The sequence below is a fragment of the Aptenodytes forsteri genome, unplaced genomic scaffold (genome assembly GCF_000699145.1).
Source record: "Aptenodytes forsteri isolate BGI_AS27 unplaced genomic scaffold, ASM69914v1 Scaffold137, whole genome shotgun sequence".
Taxonomy (NCBI): domain Eukaryota; kingdom Metazoa; phylum Chordata; class Aves; order Sphenisciformes; family Spheniscidae; genus Aptenodytes; species Aptenodytes forsteri.
This window is the reverse complement of record NW_008796221.1, coordinates 1,665,939-1,685,979: the sequence shown is the minus strand read 5'-3', so window position 1 is coordinate 1,685,979 and position 20,041 is coordinate 1,665,939. Positions and strand designations below refer to the sequence as shown.

The window sequence follows — 20,041 nt, the reverse complement described above, 5'->3', positions numbered from 1 at the left end:
ACCCCTTTTTTTTTCACTAGTGAGCAGTAAGGAAATGGATGGAAAAATGATAGAAAGCTTGGAGGAGTGAGATGTGACAGCTGATTAACACTTATTAAAAAAAAAAAAAGGTGTAAAACAAAGGTGTATTTTAATAATATTCTGTTAGTTGGGAGTGAGTGATCTTGAGGTACAGAAGAGTAAGAATGTGAAAAGGGTGGATAGCAGCAGTGAGTGGGATAAGGGGAAATCTAGGAAGTATTTGAGTTATAAAGATGTGATAGAGATCTGATTTTAATTTTTACTGATCCATCAGTATCCTGAATTTAAGAGTCGTGGGATCTTCATGTGTTAGATGTTTTTAGAGCTCCACTGATCTCCTGACTAGACGTGTGGACTGCTGGGAGGGTGGGCTTGCATATGTTTTTGCTCTCTGATCCGAGAGCCAAGCCCAACTTCCTTGATGTCATCTTACAAAGACTAGTGCAAATGATGCTGGAAGGGTCATGACATTCAACTTCTCCCTTGTTTCTTCCTCTCCCTTTCTGGGTTTTTGGAGCCCTACCCTAGCACGTCCTAATCCCTTATCCTCACAGGGGATCCCTTCCTACTCCCAAGGGCTCAGTGGAGACAGGGGCCTTGCGTTGTTCCCAGAGCTGACTCCCTTCTAGGGAGGGGGAAGACATTGCTGGTCCCAGGGGAGCAACGGTCACTTCCTCTTTCTTAAGGCGAGATGGCAAGAGCTATAAAGAAGAGAAGGGAATCGGAGTATGGGTCAAAGACAGGTTTCAAAAGGTGGCATAGTGTGCAAGACTGTTGTGGATATTATGATGGTTTTTGTACATATTAATTTTTGATGCTGCCGAGATTTAGAATAATGATACTGCTACTAGGAAGAATGTTACTTAGAATGAGGTGAAGAGATTGTAGGTGACAGAACTGAAAAAAATTGCTAGTCAAAAGACCAGAAATATAACACGTGTATAAACCTTACAGTGTCTTCTGACTTCAATTTCCAAATGTTACTATTCCAGGATTTTTGTTCTTGGTGGTATCTGAGTCTGTTCCTGAAGGGCTTTTCATTAGAGTTAATAAAGCTCTGGAATTTGGTTTCTGTAATAAAATGCTTCATTTTAGAAAAAGGTGTTTTAGGTCTGCGTGGAAATAACTTGTTGTTATATATTCCTTTTTACACCAGTTTCAAGTGCTTATTTTCTATGGGAGTTATGTAGATCTGGGGAGGGGGGAAGGTAATGTTGGAGCAAAGACTTAAAGGACTGGGAATAAATAAGCGGTGGCCCTCAAAGAGGAAGAGAGAGGAGTTGGAGTCAAGTTTACTTTAAAGACTAATGACTGTAAGTATAGGTTTAATAAATTTGATTAGTTGATATGGAGTAGCCTGTAGTTTATTACCAATTTCTGCTTTATCTGTAACTGAGTTTTGTTGAAATGGATAGTACATGGCTGTGTATTTCCCATCTAAGCTTGCATTATATGGGAGAAATAATTTCAAGGAAACAACACAATTTAAAAATAGTTTATAAATTCCCCCCCTCCCCCAAGAAACAAAAAGCAAATTCTTGAAAGCTTTCATGATTAAAGCTTTGGGAGTTCCTCTGAGGTGGCAAAACCCACAAGAAATTCAAAATCTGCATTTAAGCTAATGGATTCTTCTCTTTATGTATATGAATATAGTTCTTACTGTTATCGTGAATGAAAGTTAAATTCAAAGGAGAATAATTGGTTGGTAATGACATCTCATGAGATGTAGTGGTTCATAGTAGAAAAGCAATTCCAGTTTCTGTTGCTGGTTTGGAAATCAAGAAGGAAACCTTTTGGGAAAGTGACCTTTTTAATGAGTCCTATTTGAACACAGTGATGAGTGCTGTATAGAAACTTAAATCAGTCTGCCTTTCAGGTATTCAGTGCTCATTTTTTTTCAATTCAGAACAGTAAATGAAACTTTATGAAAATGTGTTGGTAATTGAAAACACTTTTTCAGCGTGTATTTGTTGAATTTCTGATTAGATGTATTTGGGGATATTAAATCTGGTGTGCCAATCACTGAGTGATCCTTCCTGCTCGATAATAAAAAAACCCAAACAAAAAACCCAACCACCCCCCACCCCCCCCCCTTCCCTGGTGTGCCAATCACTGAGTGATCCTTCCTGCTCGATAATAAAAAAACCCAAACAAAAAACCCAACCACCCCCCACCCCCCCCATCTAAGTTTTTGTACCTGGATTTTAAAAATGCTTTGAAATCCATAAGCATCTCAATTTGCAATGCAAACTATGTGTATTATCAGGTTCTGAGGAAAGGAAAGGCTGGTTGTACAATTTTTGGGGTTGACTTGAGACATGCCTTCATTAAAAGCACTATTTTTATAGTTTTTACAGTGGGTATTTTGATAGCTGTTACTTACTGAATTGCTGATTTTTTTTTTTTCTCACTGTGCATATTTTGTAACCCCATCGCACCAGGAGTTTTTTGTTTAGCCTAGTGCATAACACTATTCTACGGTCAGCAATTGCTATTTAAGTAGGTTTTTCTAGTCACCTCTATCTGATATTTGTTTTCAAGAAAGTTATTTGTATTTGCAGTATGTCAAACATGTTCTTTATTTGAAGTGAAACACAGAATGATAACACTGATAATACTGAAAAACTAATGTTACTGAAACTAGAAATGGCAACTGACAGAAGCAGGAAGGATGGCTGTGAGCTAACTAACCTAGATAGATTTGCAGTTTTCCAATAATAGTAAAAATATGACATAACTGTAATTTCATAAAGGTATAATTTTGTAAAATGTAAAAGCAAGCTGTAAATGGCAGAACTTAAGGTCTTTATACAGTTGTTGATAGGCAATGAAACCCCACTGGCTATTGCTTGATGGGCAGAGGTTGGTGTTTTTTCAGTTTAATATGCAGTGCATATTAAACATGAGGTGACAGGACTAGCACCGAGAAAAATTTATAGCTAAAGGAATAAGCATCTTGGCTAATGAAAACAAGAGGCTTTTATGGAGAATTTGCTAAATGAATACCTCCCTTTCTGCCTAATCTTTGGCCCAAAACTGAGCAAAAACTGAATCTTAATTGTAGCTGTAATGGGTCAGACATGAGCTGCGTTAGGGCTTGTATTTCAGTGCCCACCAAAGGTTTTCATATTTACTGTTGTTGACCGGCTCTCTTATACTGTGGATTTTCAGCATGCCAGGGAAGCATAAAACCTGGAGATTAAAGGAAGTTGATTCTCAAAAGAAGCCTGGGGGAGAAGGGTAGATGTTGATGTTTGGGACTTGTTTTCAAAGCAAAAAGTGCAAATGTGTTTCAGCTTCAGGTAGCTCATGTGGAAGCCTGTGATGGGACTCTCAAGCACCCAGATGCGAGTCTCACATGCCTAGACCTTTCCTTATTTGAAAATGACTGTAAGAGGGCTTTTAAACTAAAGAATAAGATTTTATTTAAACTGGAATTAGAATGGTGAACTTCTTAATCTAGCAAAAACTTGAAGTGAGATTGCATAGAAATAATACAGGCTTCATAAACTAAACTTCCTCTCCTTATTGCGTCCTTTCAGGGAAGGTCTATAACGGGCTTTCTTGAAGCCTGAGCATTCATTGACTTCTGGGGTTGAAGCAAAGTATGCGATCTCCTTGGGGTCCTTACAGAATCTCAGAATGGTGAACTTCTTAATCTAGCAAAAACTTGAAGTGAGATTGCATAGAAATAATACAGGCTTCATAAACTAAACTTCCTCTCCTTATTGCGTCCTTTCAGGGAAGGTCTATAACGGGCTTTCTTGAAGCCTGAGCATTCATTGACTTCTGGGGTTGAAGCAAAGTATGCAATCTCCTTGGGGTCCTTACAGAGTCTCTTTTTTTTTTTATTAGTATTGAGGCTCACTTTTAAGAGCGACGTAGTCCTTTGGTTTGAGCTCTTCTGCCTCTGCTGCACTTACCTGCCTCTGCATTCTGGCTTCTTGGGCAGACCTTCCAGGGAAAGAGGAAACGTTCTTTTGCTTCAGAAGGTTATACTTGATTGAGTACCTGTAATTAGGGCAAAGCACACAGCAGCTTTCACTCTGCTGCTTATTTGCAACATTTTAAAGACGTAGCACGTTCAGAGGAAATACAGCTTGTCACAGACCTAAATTGTGTCAGAGAGAAATTTTGTGATTTCCCTGTTCCATACTCTTCTCATGCTGTCCTTCCCATGATCATATATGTTGTGGCCTTAGGAACTTTTGCAGATTTTAAGCAAGGTACAGTTTACAGAGTTGAGGGGGTGAGGTTATGTGATATGGCAGGCGGTTGCCTTATTTCTACATTTCCTGTTTTTTTTTTTCACATTTTTTATTAACCAGTATACATGCTTCTGAAGTCTAAAACCCCACATTGCAGTATTAGGCAAGCTTAACTGTTACGGAATCTCTTTCTATGGACATCTTATTAAAAAAATCTAAGCTATATGAAGTACTTCTTCCTGTTATTTAGGAATAAATAGAATACTATATTGACAAAATACTTCTTTCAAAGAGGTGAAAAATCATGGGAAGATGACTTAATATTTCTGTCTCTTGAGGAAAGAGGAATTTTATGTTATTGGAAAAGCTCCGGTGAATAAGTGCTACTTTGTCATAACTACTGTAACTGAATTATATACTAGATTGGTTTTAACAAGTGCTAATACCCTGAAAATGCTTCCTTTTGAAGAACTGAGAAGCTTACTTAGCATTGGAAGTTAATTATGAATACCAGTGTTCATTTATAATTTTGTATGCATATTTTTATGCTAGTAACTCTGATACTAAATTTGTCCTTGCATAATTTTCAAGTGTCTTGTTTAAAATGTGCTCCTCACTTGATAAATTACCTGATAGTTTCTTTAACTCTTTTTCAGATCTTTGAAAGAATTTTGTTTATCTGGGCAATACGTCATCCAGCCAGTGGATATGTTCAGGGCATAAATGATCTTGTTACTCCTTTTTTTGTAGTCTTCGTTTGTGAATATATAGGTAATATAGGAAAGATTTTTCTTAATACTGAATTATGAATTGGTACTGGTTTTGGAACAGCATCTTCATTTTAATCTGAATAACAATTTGGATTAGCTAATCAAAGCATCATTTGATACATGAATCTTATAATAAATTTTTTTAATTATAAATCTGTATAGTCTATTTAAATATGTACTGAGAAGTAATCAGACTTTGTTTAAGTAGTCAGTGGAGTTCAGGAACCTTTTTAGGTTTTTATTCCAAACAACCTCCTCCCCCAACAAAAACCAACCAACCAAAACCCTCTGTGCAAGTTGCAGACAGCATTCTCGTTTGTCAGATCTGAAAGCAGGGGAAAGAAGCACAATCTAGCATTTGCTTTCGTCTTGATTTCTAGTTAAGAAGTGTTCACCACACCTATGAAGAAAAAAGCATCAGGAGGTTTTATTCTCCCTTTGTCTCTCTCTCTCTCTCTCTTCTAATTCACGGTTTTTGTGAAAACTTTAAATTGTACATATGAAATGAGCAGGTGTTTTAAAAAAACAACCAAATGAAACAAGGAAACCTTTTAAATGAGTGGTGGGGAAATTAAAGTTGAAGGAACCTATTAAACTGGATCTGTGGCTGAAAGAATGGCAACCTGGAATTAGGGTCTGAAAGTTAAGGCAGCAGTAATCAAATTTCTCTGGTTAAGTGCTCTGCTTTTCTGGGGCTCACAACATTACTGACAATAGTAGTGTAAACAGCTGTATTTCTGTTGCATTTGTGGCCTTATATGTGAATATACTTTTTGAAAACTTTTTTTATTTGGCAAACTCTGATATTGGTTAAATGCTCATGTCTTACTAGAACATCATTCATGTCTTAAATTTAGATATTAGTATTTAAGTCTTATAAACATTAAAAGTATGGCTTATCATTAACAATAATCCATTAATAATTTAGATAGAACTATGGATATAAAAGGTAAGGTTAAACAGTAAAAATGACAGTGTTAATCTGGCTTGAATTAAAACTGTTTTCCTTGTATTTCTATTTGTCATGCACACATACAATGAGAATACACAATGCTTATATGTAAACTTGAGCAACATGTTGTCTGGCTACTTTAGTGAGGCTGTATGTAATGGAATCTTCCTACCTTCTCTATGCAAGATACCCATTGGTGTCTTAATCCAGATTGATTAGATTTAATGAAGGACAGATTATCCTTGAGTGGATGATAGACTATCCATTTACTCATTTGCATGGCAACACCTCTGTTGCTTTGTTGGTTTCTTGTTTCATATGGGGACATTTCATTGCTAAGCAACTAATGAGAACTACTGCTGCTCTCTCCCTAATCATCTCTTAAATAGGGTAGAGGCCTACTCCTGAGAGTACTTGCAGTTTCTGCCTTTTACTCCCTCATTTGACAGATAATGAAAATGTTCTTAATGATCCTAGAACAGTAGGGTCTCTAGTAGACTTTAGGGTTGTTAATTGAAATAAGAAGTTTAAATGAGATGTGATTAGAGAATTGATATTCTATGTTAAATAGACCATTTAATTAATATGGTAAATAAGTTTGTCTTTACCACCAACTTACATTTGGAGACCCTGGTGATTGTTAATGTGTTTGTCAGTATTTTCGTATCGGAGAGCATAGCTGCTCCAGTAAGTGTCTGGTGAAGAAAGGCAAAACTCAAAACCTAACAACCGTAAAAGATATTTTGCCACTGAAAATGTATGAAACTCAGAAACCTGTATTCTAAAAGTTCATTTAAAAGCTCATATCTATATAATAAGAAAAATACCGAAATGAAAATGAAGGTATTTTCTTCAATATACTAGTGGTCCTGGCTAAGTGCTAACAGCAGTTACTTCCCCCAGTGACATATAAAAACTTTCTAAGACTTGTCTTTAAATAGCTTTTTGATTTGAGTCTTTCTAATATACTGAAGTTACACTGAGTGATGCATTCAAGTTAGAATGAATAAGAGTGTGCATTTTACTTAAACTTGAAATGGGGACATTAAATTTATGAAGTACCTCAAAAATCCTGAGATTTGTAATAAAATTATAGAAGGATGACTATGAATTGTGCTTAAGTGATTTAGATAGAAATAAATGCAGAATTGCAGAAGTTTCCTAACAAAAATGTTTAAGCTATTAGTGTATTTAATATTTACTCTAGTAATACTCTGTATTTACCTTAGATTTTTACTCTAGATCTTATTTCTTGCTCTGATTTTAAGTGAATATTGATTTGTACCTTAAATTGCTTTATTTATTGCTTTCTTTTTAACTATTGATTTTTGTATTTTTCTCAATTTAACTGAAACCTTTGTGTTGCAGTTCTGAGACACTTGGGTCCTGATTCATGCCATTGAAAGTGATGATGCCTTTTATTTTAGGTTCTTTCTATAATTAAAAAAAATTCTAAAGGATTATTAGAGAGTAATAATAAATTACTGCTAATAATGATAAATTATTATTATTAACAATGCCATTAAAAATAAATCTGTGCTGATTAGATCATCTGATGATATATCCTGATAATGGTTGCACACAGTTGCAGTTTTGTCAAATATTTTGGTGGGAGGAAAGCCATGTTTATTTTAGCTTTATGACAACTGAGAGAGCCCTTAATCCTTAATCTTGCATAACAAGTGTGTGACATTTATTCTAGTGATGGGAGTCTTTCTGCTCTGCTAAAGACATCAAAAATACCATTTGGAGAACTGTTGTTAAAGAACTTTTGAAGATACGAATGACATGTATGGAAGTGATAATTTACTTGCCTAGTAACATTTTTTTTCATTCAAATCTGAATGCCAAAAAGTAGGTTTGTGGCATTCTTCCATTCTTATAAGGACCAAAGTCATAGATGTTTTGATGGTTTAGTATGGATTGAGATACCTAATTTTAGCACATAGGTTCACACATTTAGAATAGGTTGAGTGACTGAATGTAGGAATTGAATATGTTAAATATTGAGAGCATTCTTTCAACCTTTCCAGCAGTGTAAGTATGATGAAAGTGTAATTGGTAATGTCTCATTAGTTCCCCACTCTGCAATAAAAGCAGAATACTGTAACATATTCAGCAAGATAAAACTTGGTTGTCAAACCAAGCCAGGAGAGGCACAACCGCAATTAAAGAAAATTTTGGAGGGGGTAGGTACCAGTCCCTGCTGGAAATACAGTAGATTCAGATTAGGATTTCTGGTCTAAATTAGGAGGAGGAGGAATTTAAACCTTAGGTTTCTCATACCAGGTGATTGTGTGTGTCAATCTCAACTTTTTTTTTTTTTCTCCATGAAAAATGCTAGAGATCTGTAAGCTTATTCTGCCGTAATGTAACAGCTTCTTTGGAATTTCAAACACTAGTGGTACAGGAAAACTATTTCGTGCTTATGTCTAACCTCCTACATTACAGCACTGTTATAACATGTGTTGTTAGAACAAATGCTGATTACTGTCAGGGCAGTTTTCCTGAAAGTTCTGTGTCTTTGTGGCATATTAGTTTGTGTTGAAATGAATCTCGTTTATGTAGATGAAATTCCAGAGGCATTTTTATTAATGAGATAAGATATACCACGTGACTGCTCACTGTTTGTGACTTAATGTGGACAAGGACATTTTGTACTGGATTGCAAGTCCTATTTCAAGTTGCCACACAGGTTGCTCTCTTTATACACCTTCCTGTTGCTCTGAGTTCCTGTTGATCTACATTGTTGACAAATATTAAGTTGTGCTGCACAGTTGCTTGTGGTTTCTTGCTCATGGAGTCAGCTACACTTCACTACATCTGACATTTCAGTACTACATCTGCATTTCAGTAATTCACTGGGCCTTGTGTGTATATCTAGAACTACAGAGAGAACCTGGATTTATTCACCATCCGGAAAGCTCAAGAGAAGCACCATCATAATAAGGATGCATGTCAGGCCATTGCTAAGTAGGATGGCTGTGTGAGATCACTTTGAGACCCCTAGTGGTGTTGGATCAAGAGGAAATTAGGAGTTAGTAGGAAGTCAAGGGCAGAAAATGAACTCTTACCATAGCACTTCATCATTTTTTGTCGGATAAAGAATGTGAAGAAAAATGAGGCTGCTGAAGATGGGAATGGCGACTGAGATATTGTCCGCAATCTTCTTGCAATAGAGGAGCTTGAGACAATTTGAGGATGCTTACAAGAACTCATGAACTGAAAACTTTGGAAATAGGGGTCTTACCCTTGTAAGTATTTTTCTTGTGATCTTAAATCCTGTTGTAGAAGGCATTAAATGCAACTTCTGTTATCTAGGTTTTTTTTAAATTGATAGTGCCATGACTTTATAGAATAATTATTCCAGGCTCAAATCCTAATGGGATTGGGATGGGATTTAGTCCCAGACCAGTGTTACTGTGAGAACGTAAAGGTTCTTTGGTCCTGGAAAAGCCAGTCTGTTTTTAGCTCCCACACTTACCTTTCTTTCCATTCCCTCTCATGTGTCACAGGAAGTCTTCCTGTCCTTAAAATGAGATTTCATCCTGGTTATTGCCTTCTTTCCTTCTTTTTCAGCATATCTGCTGCAAATAATTAAATTTAAAACTATTCATTTTGTTTTTTCCGTAGTTTGTTGAATGCTGTATGTAAAATTGTTATTTTCATAGTATCATTGGAGTAACGTTTCAGAGCATTGTGTCATGGCTGTATCTGAGGTAATTCCTCAGTGTTTGTTTATAAAATATGAAAAAATTGTCAATTTAGCAGAGAATTTTTTTTCAGGAAAGAGAGTTGTAATCTTTATGCAATAAGTAAATGTGTTTAGAATGTACGTAAAACTGAATTTCTGCATGATGAGGCAGAAGAGGCTCTCAGTAAGCCAGAGAGCAAAGACTATTAACCCACTGACTCCAGAGAGCTGCTAGAAGATTTTTCCAACACTTACAGGGTTAGAAGGTAAAATTTTGTTTAGCATGCGTTATTTCCTTTGCAAGACCAAGCTGAAATCTTGATTGCTGCAGTATGTAAAGTAATCTGAGATAATTAATGCTGCTGTCTAAATACCTAGACTTTTCTTACTCAGTTCCACCAATTCACTAGTCCTTGGAGAATTATGAATAGGGCTCATGCATTGGGGTTTCAAGGAGATAAAATGGAAAAGATGTAACATATTTGTAGTTATTCCACTTAGAAGAGACTGAGTGAAACGGAGGGAATGATAAATTGTTCTGATAAAATGGAAGTTGAACAAGGAATTATAACTGGACTAACTGGATGCTTCTCTCCCTCCCAGGCCCTTCATGTGGTTGGAGACTGATAGAATCATCCTTGCTGTCTTCTGGTTTACCAGGAAAGAAATACTGGAAAACCTCCAAGCACAGAGTGCTCAGGAATGTGAGGGATTTCTTCAGTTTGAGAGATGAAAAGATTTTATTTGCAATTGTTGTATGCTCTTGAGCTTTTCTGATAATTTTGGCATTACACTTTGTAACAAACTTCTACTATTTTAATGTTTTTCTTTGTTCAAATAAATACATGTTTTTGAACAATACTGTATTAAAATGTTTTTCTTTACACATTTGTCTGAAATTATTTGAAACTTATACAAAGTAAATCTGTATAAAAGCACTGACAAGAGGCATAACTGACATTTTGACTTGCAAGCTCTGAAAGTATTAAGAAAATATTTCTTCATTTTTTAAAACCATTGTAAAACTTGCATGAAAAACTATTCAAAATAATTTAAATCACTCTTCTGTCATATGAAATTCAATGCCATAAGCTCCACTTGCTCACATTAAATTTTCTCTCCTTAATGCAAATCACCATTAATGCAGTTTCCACATACAAAGGTATATTTCAGTGCTGCTTAATAATTTCCATGATGTTCTATAGTAACACTCATGACATTAGTGAAGTTGACTGAAATTCTTATAAATATGAACAATATTCTATGAAATATTCTTTGATAATTAAATGGAATACATTAATGCAGTTTCCACATACCAAGGTATATTTCAGTGCTGCTTAATAATTTCCATGATGTTCTATAGTAACACTCATGACATTAGTGAAGTTGACTGAAATTCTTATAAATATGAACAATATTCTATGAAATATTCTTTGATAATTAAATGGAATATTGTTATCTGTGTGATTTTGAGTGGGCAAGGAATGAAGAAAGCTTACACAAAAACTCTTTGGAATTAAAGTCTTGAAAATACCGAAAACCCAATTCCATCTTCTACATAAGTCCAGAAAACATCATACGCATTCCTTTGTAAAAGATCTGCAACGTAGACGAGCCGCTCAGTGATCTGAAGCTTTTGACTTATCTGTCAGTTCTCTTTGGAGCACTCTGCTTTCACATATTATGAAACACTTAGTATATACCTATACATACAAAACTATAATGTGACACAGAAATTGCTCAGCATTATCTCAGCTTGCTGTGAGATAACCACCGTTCACTTTTTCAATTTCTAGGAATATGTTCCCCCACTCTCACCCGGTCAATGCGCCAATCTATTGTCCAGTGAAAGTATTTTGAAAGTGGTGCGGAGTAGCTGAGGAGAGGGAGGACTGTGATGAGTAAGATAAGCAGCATTTGAATTTGGTTTTACACGTCGATGATTTTTGCTTTGCACCATGGAAAAGGTGAAGAAGGTCCACAAGTAAGCAGAGACCTGTGTTGTGCCCGTCCACAGTGCTGAGGACTTGGTACTTCTGTACCAGTCTTCTGTGCTGTGCGGCAGCACTGATTTTGACTGCAGTGGGAAAGCAGCTAGAAATGATAGGTGCTGAAAGAGTCCTAACAGGGTGTTTCCTAACTCATTATTAAAAAGAATTTATGGAGCTAAATCATATGTTTGTTTCTTATGGTTTGGCTTGTTCTACTTTATTTAGGAGCTTCCTGAGACCCTTTTATAGGTCTCACTTCCTCCTTACATCTTCTGTTTTATACCACCTGTCAAATTCCTCAGCTGGAATTCAACCATTCTTTTTGTGTGGAGAGTACTAATTGCCCTATTTTTTAGTCACTGCAGTTTTTAGACTCTGATGTTTATAGTCCTGTCAATTATTGATCGTTGTGAAGAAGCAGTGTATTCTGAGAATTTGTAATCACTTTAAAATACATGCATATCCTTCTGTAATTCAGAAGGTTTAGGGTTTTTTATTCATTTGAGTATTTTTCAAGTTGTTGTAATGAAAAAACCCCAAAGTTCCTCCAGGTAAATTACATTGCATCAAAGGAGATAAAAATATAGACCTAAATTTTAGTGCTTTAAAAAAAACCCTTAGCACTCTTTTGAAGCACTTGGCTAGATTATATTTTTTAATTGTTCATTTATTTTTATGTATGTCTTAAGAAAAATGAACCATTGACAATGTCTGAGCAATTTTTGTTATTAATAGATAATAGAATTTTTTCAGGCCTAATTGGACAAAGAAATCTTACTATTTTACATCTTTCTATTCACTTTAATCAAGGAGGAGAATCCATGTGAAAATAACTAGCAGTGACTTGTTTGAATTGTTTGTCAGCTAGCAGTGCTTGCCATCATATACTGCTGTGTCTAGGGTTGGTTAATAAAGCAGTATATTTGGAGGCACTGCAAACAGAACTGTAAGGAAAATGTGGACAGTATTAAGAGAACATCTCTTGCTTAGTTTATGAAGGGTTAGGGAATGAGACAGCATGAAGGAGGGCATATATATCTGCAGGACTTGTGGAATGGAGAGGATTGATTAATAGGGGACCGATGAACTATAAATTGCCTTTAACCTTTTGATCCTTTTGTTTTTGTGTTTGAATATTTATTTTAATTATTTACCTGGACAAATTCATCCTTATCTTTCAGAATGACTTGTTGGAATATTAATTTTTTCAGTTGCAGTTTGACTAATCCTGTAGTGAGCACTTTGTTCTGGCTTAGAGTTATAGAACTATTTCAGTTAATGACTATTTTTTCATGTAGTTATAATAGTAAAAGCCCTAATGAAATATAGTTGAGCTTTACCCAGATATGCACTTTGTGTATGGCTTGCTGGTGATAGAGTTTATTCCCTACTGTTTTTCCCTAGTTGCTTAACCTGCTGGAAGTCAGTGGTGGCATTTGGTATCAAATATATGAGTGAATCTGTCTGCATAAGCTCTCTCTTAGTCTGCTTTGGTCAAAATGAGGTGATTTACTTATTTAATTAGTGGATTTTTAGCTAATTGTACCAACCCAATTAGTGCTACTGGCATTTCTTGGAGTACAGTGATCTTGAGAAGATGTTAATAACAGGCAGCTGAGCGCACATCTACAAATAACTGTTTGGTGTAGTTCATTGATAGTATATTGCTACATATCTTTTACTCATGAATATATTTGATTCCCAGTAAGGGCTTGGAACTGTGTGAGCTAGGTTACTATGTGCTGTAGAATTCATCATCTTCCAGATCCCATTTGCTGTTTCAAGAGGTTAATGTACCCTGCCTGTCCTGGCTTCATTTCACTGCTCTTTAAATTTAACAGTGGAGCTGCATATTTGAGTATTTCCAAATCAGGTTTAGCTGGACAGAAAAGGGTTTCCTTGCTATGTGCTTAGATCACACAGCTAAATCAGGGCTTGCTGCTGCCAAAAATGGTAGCTTTGCTTTGTCTTTCCCAACCCAAACCATGTGTTCCTGTCTTCTCTCTTTGGTCGGCATCGGCTTATCTCTGGCACAGTGGATCAGTTTGGCTAAACTGGCAGGAGATTAGCCCCATAATAAAATGAATAATTTAATTTTCAGCTCTCGGCTCAGGGATCAGAGATGAACGTCAGTACTGGTTTGGGGATAGGAGCATGTTAGGGAAGAAGGCAGAAGCAAGATCTCTGTTTAATGCTAGGTAGCTTTTAGATTGCTTTAGCTGTATTATTAAACTACACCCTCATAATAAGTATTTGTGAATTCCACCTATTTTTCGCTTAGCAAGTTAGCGCTCATAAAAGCATCTCAACAGACAGATGTAGGGTACGGTAACCTCCTTTTCTAGTATTTTTACTTTCTAGTACTGTCTTGAATGGCCATGATTTATTATAATAGACAATACTGTTTTGCAAAATCACTCCTTTTCTATCTCTGTGTTTCAGTTTTGATTTCACTCTCTTCAATATACTGATTTCCAAGCTAATTATAACAGTTCATCTGAAACGTTGGATGCATGGTTGCATCCAATAGACTTCTTGGAGAAAGATTTGAGACTGACTGAAAAAGTTTTTATCAATAATAGTGATAACCAAGCACTGTGAATATGTTTTTTAGTTACCAGTTTCAACTTCAAGGCTAATTTAAAAAAAAAAAAAAAAATTGATACAACCCCTTTTTTTTTAGTCCCCCTGAAAATTCTCCTTGAATGTTTGAAGTCGTATCATACTGATGGGATGGAGAAAATAACTCTAGTCATCTTCATGACCTCCATTGAAACAAAATTAAGTTCTTGAAAATCCATTTGCTTAACCACACAAATTGCAAAATCAAAATTCTTATTCTCATGAACTGGCACATATTGCAAGTTTGAATAAAGTGTGGGATGTGATAAAATGTCGTCTTTAGTTTGATTACAGAAGTATAGTAGTAATACTATATTAGTATTATATGAGTATTTAGCTCATAATGGTGTGTTAGTAGAGGAAGTAGGATGTACCCTCAGCTTCATTATCTGCCAGGAAAAATTAAATTAACTAAAACAATTCTGTGGATACTTTTCAAAAAGGTTCCTATCTATCTGAAGTGGAATAAGCCTAATTAAAGTTAGATTTCTCTGGCTGTGGTTAGCAGTTGCTGTCAGAAGTGAGAGAGAGACATTAAGATTACTCTAGTAAGTATATCCAACTGCTTAATGACGTCACATGGTATGGAATATCCCTTTGGCCAGTTTGGGTCAGCTGTCCTGGCTGTGCCCCCTCCCAGCCCGCCATGCACCTGCAGCCTTCTCAGTCTCAGTTAGTCCCATGCTTCTCAGTTAGAGCATGGGAAGCTGAAAAGTTCTTGACTAGCGTAAGCACTACTTAGCAACAACTAAAACATTGTGTGTGTTATCAACTTTGTTCTCATCCTAAATCCAAAACACAGCACTGTACCAGCTACTGGGAAAAATTAACTCAATTGCTCACCACCTGCCGACCAATGCGCAGCCAGTCCCCGAGCAGCGGCCCCCCTGGCCAGCTTTCCCCAGTTTATGTACTGAGCATGACAGCACATGGTATGGAATGTCCCTTTGGCCAGTTTGGGTCAGCTGTCCTGGCTGTGCCCCCTCCCAGCTTCTTGTGCACCTCCAGCCTTCTCAGTCGGTAGAGCATGGGAAGCTGAAAAGTCCTTGGCTAGTGTAAGCATAACCTAGCAACAACTAAAACATCGGTGCGTTATCAACTTTGTTCTCATCCTAAATCCAAAACACAGCACTGTACCAGCTACTGGGAAGAAAATTAACTCTATCCCTGCTGAAACCAGGACACATTTATTCTTTCATACTCTAGTTATGAATCTAAATTCAAGTTTGGATGACAACTGAGAAGGAAAAGCTGTCAGTTGTATTAATCTACTAGAGTTTTATGAAGCTTCTCTATCACTGTTTGCATCTAATTTGAAACAGTTTGCTTTCTATTTTCAAAGTGTAAAGTAGACTCTACTAAATCTTAATAGATTGTTGCATTGCTTTATGACATTACTATTTACAGTCTAGATATTCATGGTACTTTTTGACCATTCAAACAGTTTTTCAGATAATGCTGTCTTTGAGTTTTATAGTTCTGAACTGTTATATATTCAACATACTTTTGTGGGCAAATTATCAAAATATAATTTAAGATGACAGTTTGGTTTAAAATTTTTCTCTCTTTATTTGATAAATAAGTACATATTTGCTTCAGTTGTTTTTCTTTTTACTTTGGAAAGTATTTGCTCTATTCTGTTGTGCTTATACTAATTTCAAAATGTCCTAAACCAAACTGAAATAATATATTTGTCTAAAAACAGTTCTTGAGTGTACTCTCCCTGATTTGTTTATCTGATGCAATTTGACCCAATTTTTATAAATAAAGAAGTACAAAAGGAAAGATGCTTTCACCTGTTTTAAACGCTATTCCTAACTTTTGTTGTTCTGAGTCAAATTAAATATGGTAATACGAGGAAAATAAAAGTTAGACAAAATGGTAAGTGGTGGATTTGTACTAAGAGTACACTAGAGGTTACTCAGGTATTTCAAATTTAGAAAGGTAAATGATTTCTTATGAATATACCTTCACAGGAAAACATTGTTATATTAAAATGTAGCTTTTCCTTTCTTCGGGAGAAGAGAGGGTAAAAATCTGTAATCCCCAAACTTTCTCTTTTTTCTTTCTTTCTTTTATTTTTCTTTTCCCAAATGTCAGCATTATTTTTGTAGGACTTTGAATAAAAGGAAAGGACTTTCATGTAATTAAGAAGAAAATATCTGAGTGGTTCAGACTTGTCATATTAGAAAATGCTCTTCCTTTTTCAGAGTGGCATCTGCGTACTAAGTCGGTGTGCTCCGAGTCCCAAAGCTGTCGCTTTAACCTACCTAAATAAGTATTTCAAAGCAGTGATATATCTAATTATCATACTGCAATATTTGCATTGAAAGTGTAGGAAGCAACAGTCTCTCTGTTTTTGATCTGTGTTCTGGTGACAAGCTTTTAAAAAAAAAAAGTGTCTAAAGGGATTAAGAAACATTGGCTATGGAGAAAAGCTGTAAGAGCAACTATTGAAGAAGCAAACACCTATCTCAAAGATTAAAATAAGTGTCAGATGGAGGATTTATCAGACTTAATGATTTCTGCTGACTGGTAGTAATTACTTCCAGGTATGACTATTTGAATTCATTGTTTTTATCTTAAAAATGCTGCTGTATGTAACTGGCTTTCTTGTTAAATAGAGAATTAAATGAAAATATTTGATCTTTTTCTTTGTTGGCATAAGATAGTAACTGAAAAAATGGCAATTGCCATTTCATATAAATTCTTTTGAATCATTTATGTCAGTAGGTGTAAGATTACCTTCATCTGCCTATTCTTGCTAACATAATATCTTGTTCTAGTACAAAAATTTCTTTTTGTTGTTAGGGCAAAAATAACTGGACTGTATTTCCCTAAACTTACAGCTCCCTGTTATCTGTTCTTGTTCTGTGCATTATTGTGAATGGAGGCATCTGCAGGTGGGGTTTGAGGTTTTGGGCTGTGTTTTTTTGGGTTTTTTTGGGTTTTTTTTTTTATCTTTGCATGCTTCTGTATCATGTGAAAGAAGAGTATGTTGAGAATACTGATTGGTACGTTAGAGTGTATGGCTCAGCCTCTGTTTATTATTCGTAGTAAAGCTGTGGTGTGAAGACTTTTTTGAAAAGCAGAATCAACATGTGAAAAACAGAAAGGAGTTTATAAGCCCAGGAAGTTAAATCTCCTTTTAGATGACTATCATGTTTTTACATTTGAAAGGAACAGTCAGGTAGGGACTTGAAAATTACTAATAAAAATTTCTTCAATCGTATCAGTGCCAGGAAGCCTATCAAAGAGTCAAAAAGTCTGACAGAGGTGTGAAGGGAACCTCTGAGATGTTAACCCATAGCAGGGGAGCTGTGTGGATTCTTTGCTTAGATGTTCCCTGTGAAGAAACTTTCCAGACCCTGTCTTAGGGACAGAATCATAGGAATTCTTTTGAATTTTTGCTATGAGAGATATATAGAACAAATCCCTAAATTAATAACAAATTAAATTAATGTTTCTGTAATGTGGTAATATCCCTTTATAGACCATGAAAGCAGCTTTTGTGTCTGTAAGCTCGTCTTGTGTTCTTCTCCCTAATAAATCAGTTGGTGTGACAAGATGCATGTTCATCCTACAAACCCTGCCTTGCTTCTTTTCTGACTATACTTTTTTCTTTTTCTGGCTATATGGTTTCAGCTCATCGAGAGATTCATCCAGTTTGAGTTACTCAGCATGCTACCTTCTGTGTTTTACTAGAGGAAGTCTTCAAGACCTTTAAATTTCATTAACTTGATTTTATATTGTGATTAAACACACAAGTTATAAAAATGCTGAGGTAGCATAATTATACTAGTTTGTTTTCTATTTCTGCTGACTAGTGAGCAGAGTTACTTCTTACACTACAGGTTGTCTCTTCTGTCTCTGTTCTTCCTGAAAGTTTATTCCACATCATTTTACTACTACCAGGCATTTCCGTTCTCTCCAAGAACGTCTGTGAGGTCATAACAATTGCTCCTTTTGCTATGTGATTTTTATTTTATTTTATTTTTTCTTTTAAAGCAGTGTTTACTACGAGGCTGGTGAGACCCTGGTGTGGATTTTAATTACCTATTTTTAAAGTTTGTTTTGCATCTGTATGTGTATTTCTGAATTTTTAAATGCATCTGTCTAAAGAAGACATGTTATTTCATTATGCATGCTCCCAGAATTTTAAAAATTAAATTAATTTGATAACATGAATGTTACCTTAAAAAAGAATATATTTCTGTTAAGTTTGAAATGCCTTTTGTGTTTCTATTGTCTCATTTTTGAAGGAAATTAAGAAACTAATAGACTTGCACTGTGAGGAAGTCATGAGAGGTTAGTGAAGGGTATTTTATTTGAAACTACAAACTGGAAACGTTGGGTCATGGGAATAAATGGAAAACAAGATCTTGAATAGTGGTAGAAGCAGTAAAATGAAATTGAAGAGAAACCAAAGGATTTCTGCAGGTGTAAAAATGAAAGAATTGTGAAGAAGGAGAAAGTTAATTACAATTAATGTAACTATGGGAAAGACATGTATTCCAAAGGGAGCTGCATATTTTAGTTCTGGCTTGTGCATTCGTTTTACTCTCCCCCATGATTTCCATATAGTTATAATTAATGATGGTCTTTCTATAGTGAAGTAGCACAGAGGTGGTTATACTTTCAGATCTAAATATTCTCTAGCGTGCTTTCCAACAGACTGGGAAATTACTTTAATGGATTTTGGCATCCAAATATCACAACTTTGTGTGTTTATTATAAAGTAACTTGCAGGAAGAAAAGCTAAAAGAGAAAGAATTACTTAAGCAACGATAACGTGCTGTACAAATGTCAGGAACGTAACATTTAAATACTGTTTTATAGATCTAGCATCTCAAGATCTAAGAGAAGGTTTTCAAATTAGGTGGATCAGTGCTGTAAACATAGTTGTGAACAGCTTTTTTGTCTTATTTTCAATGAGATATATGGTTAGTTATAGATTTCAAACCAATTCAAATACAGTTGTCAGAAGTTTGTATGCTGAAACTTTTTAATTTTATATAGGCTTTGCTTGTAGTTTAAATGCAAACCTTTTTTAATCATAGTAATCATAAAGTAATTAGGCTTTTTCATCAGTATGGGGAGTTTGCTTGTTTTTAATTTGGGAAATCTGAAATTTTGAATTTCTACTTTAAGCTGTGGAAAACTAATTATAAAGCAGAAGTGAAAAATTAAGTACTTAAGTACAATAACAAAAAAAGGAAAAAGAATAATTTTTGTGCAAAAAAATTTTTCTTCTATATGTTTTAATTGCCTTATTGCATAGAATCATAGAATTGTTTGGGTTGGAGGGGACCTGTAAAGGTCATCTAGTCCAACCCCCCTGCCGTGGGAAGGGACATCTTCAACTAAATCAGGTTGCTCAGAGCCCCGTCCAACATGACCTTGAAAGTTTCCAGGGATGGGGCATCCACCACCTCTCTGGGCAACCTGTTCCAGTGTTTCACCACCCTCAGTGTCAAAAATTTCTTCCTTAGATCTAGTCTAAATCTACCCCCCTTTAGTTTAAAGCCATTCCCCCTTGTCCTGTTGCAACAGGCCCTGCTAAAAAGTTTGCTGCCATCTTTTTTATAAGCCCCCTTCAGCCTACTGATAGACTGCAAGAAGGTGTCCCCAAAGCCTTCTCTTCTCTAGGCTGAACAACCCCAACTCTCTCAGCCTTTCTTCATAGGAGAGGTGTTCCATGCCCCTGATCATTTTCATGGCCCTCTTCTGGACCCGCTCCAACAGGTCCGTGTCTTTCTTATGCTGAGGGCTCCAGAGCTGGA

At 35.7% G+C, this 20,041-nt stretch overlaps 1 protein-coding gene across 1 annotated transcript in view; it reads left to right on the top strand.

The window, feature by feature from the left end:
* TBC1D22A (TBC1 domain family member 22A) overlaps window positions 1-20,041 on the top strand; it is a 191,380-nt gene that overhangs the window by 42,382 nt on the left and 128,957 nt on the right. Inside the window, exon 8 of the mRNA XM_009289079.1 lies at window positions 4,886-5,000. Coding sequence (XP_009287354.1) covers window positions 4,886-5,000 — 115 coding nt within the window. The remainder of the gene's footprint in view (window positions 1-4,885; window positions 5,001-20,041) is intronic.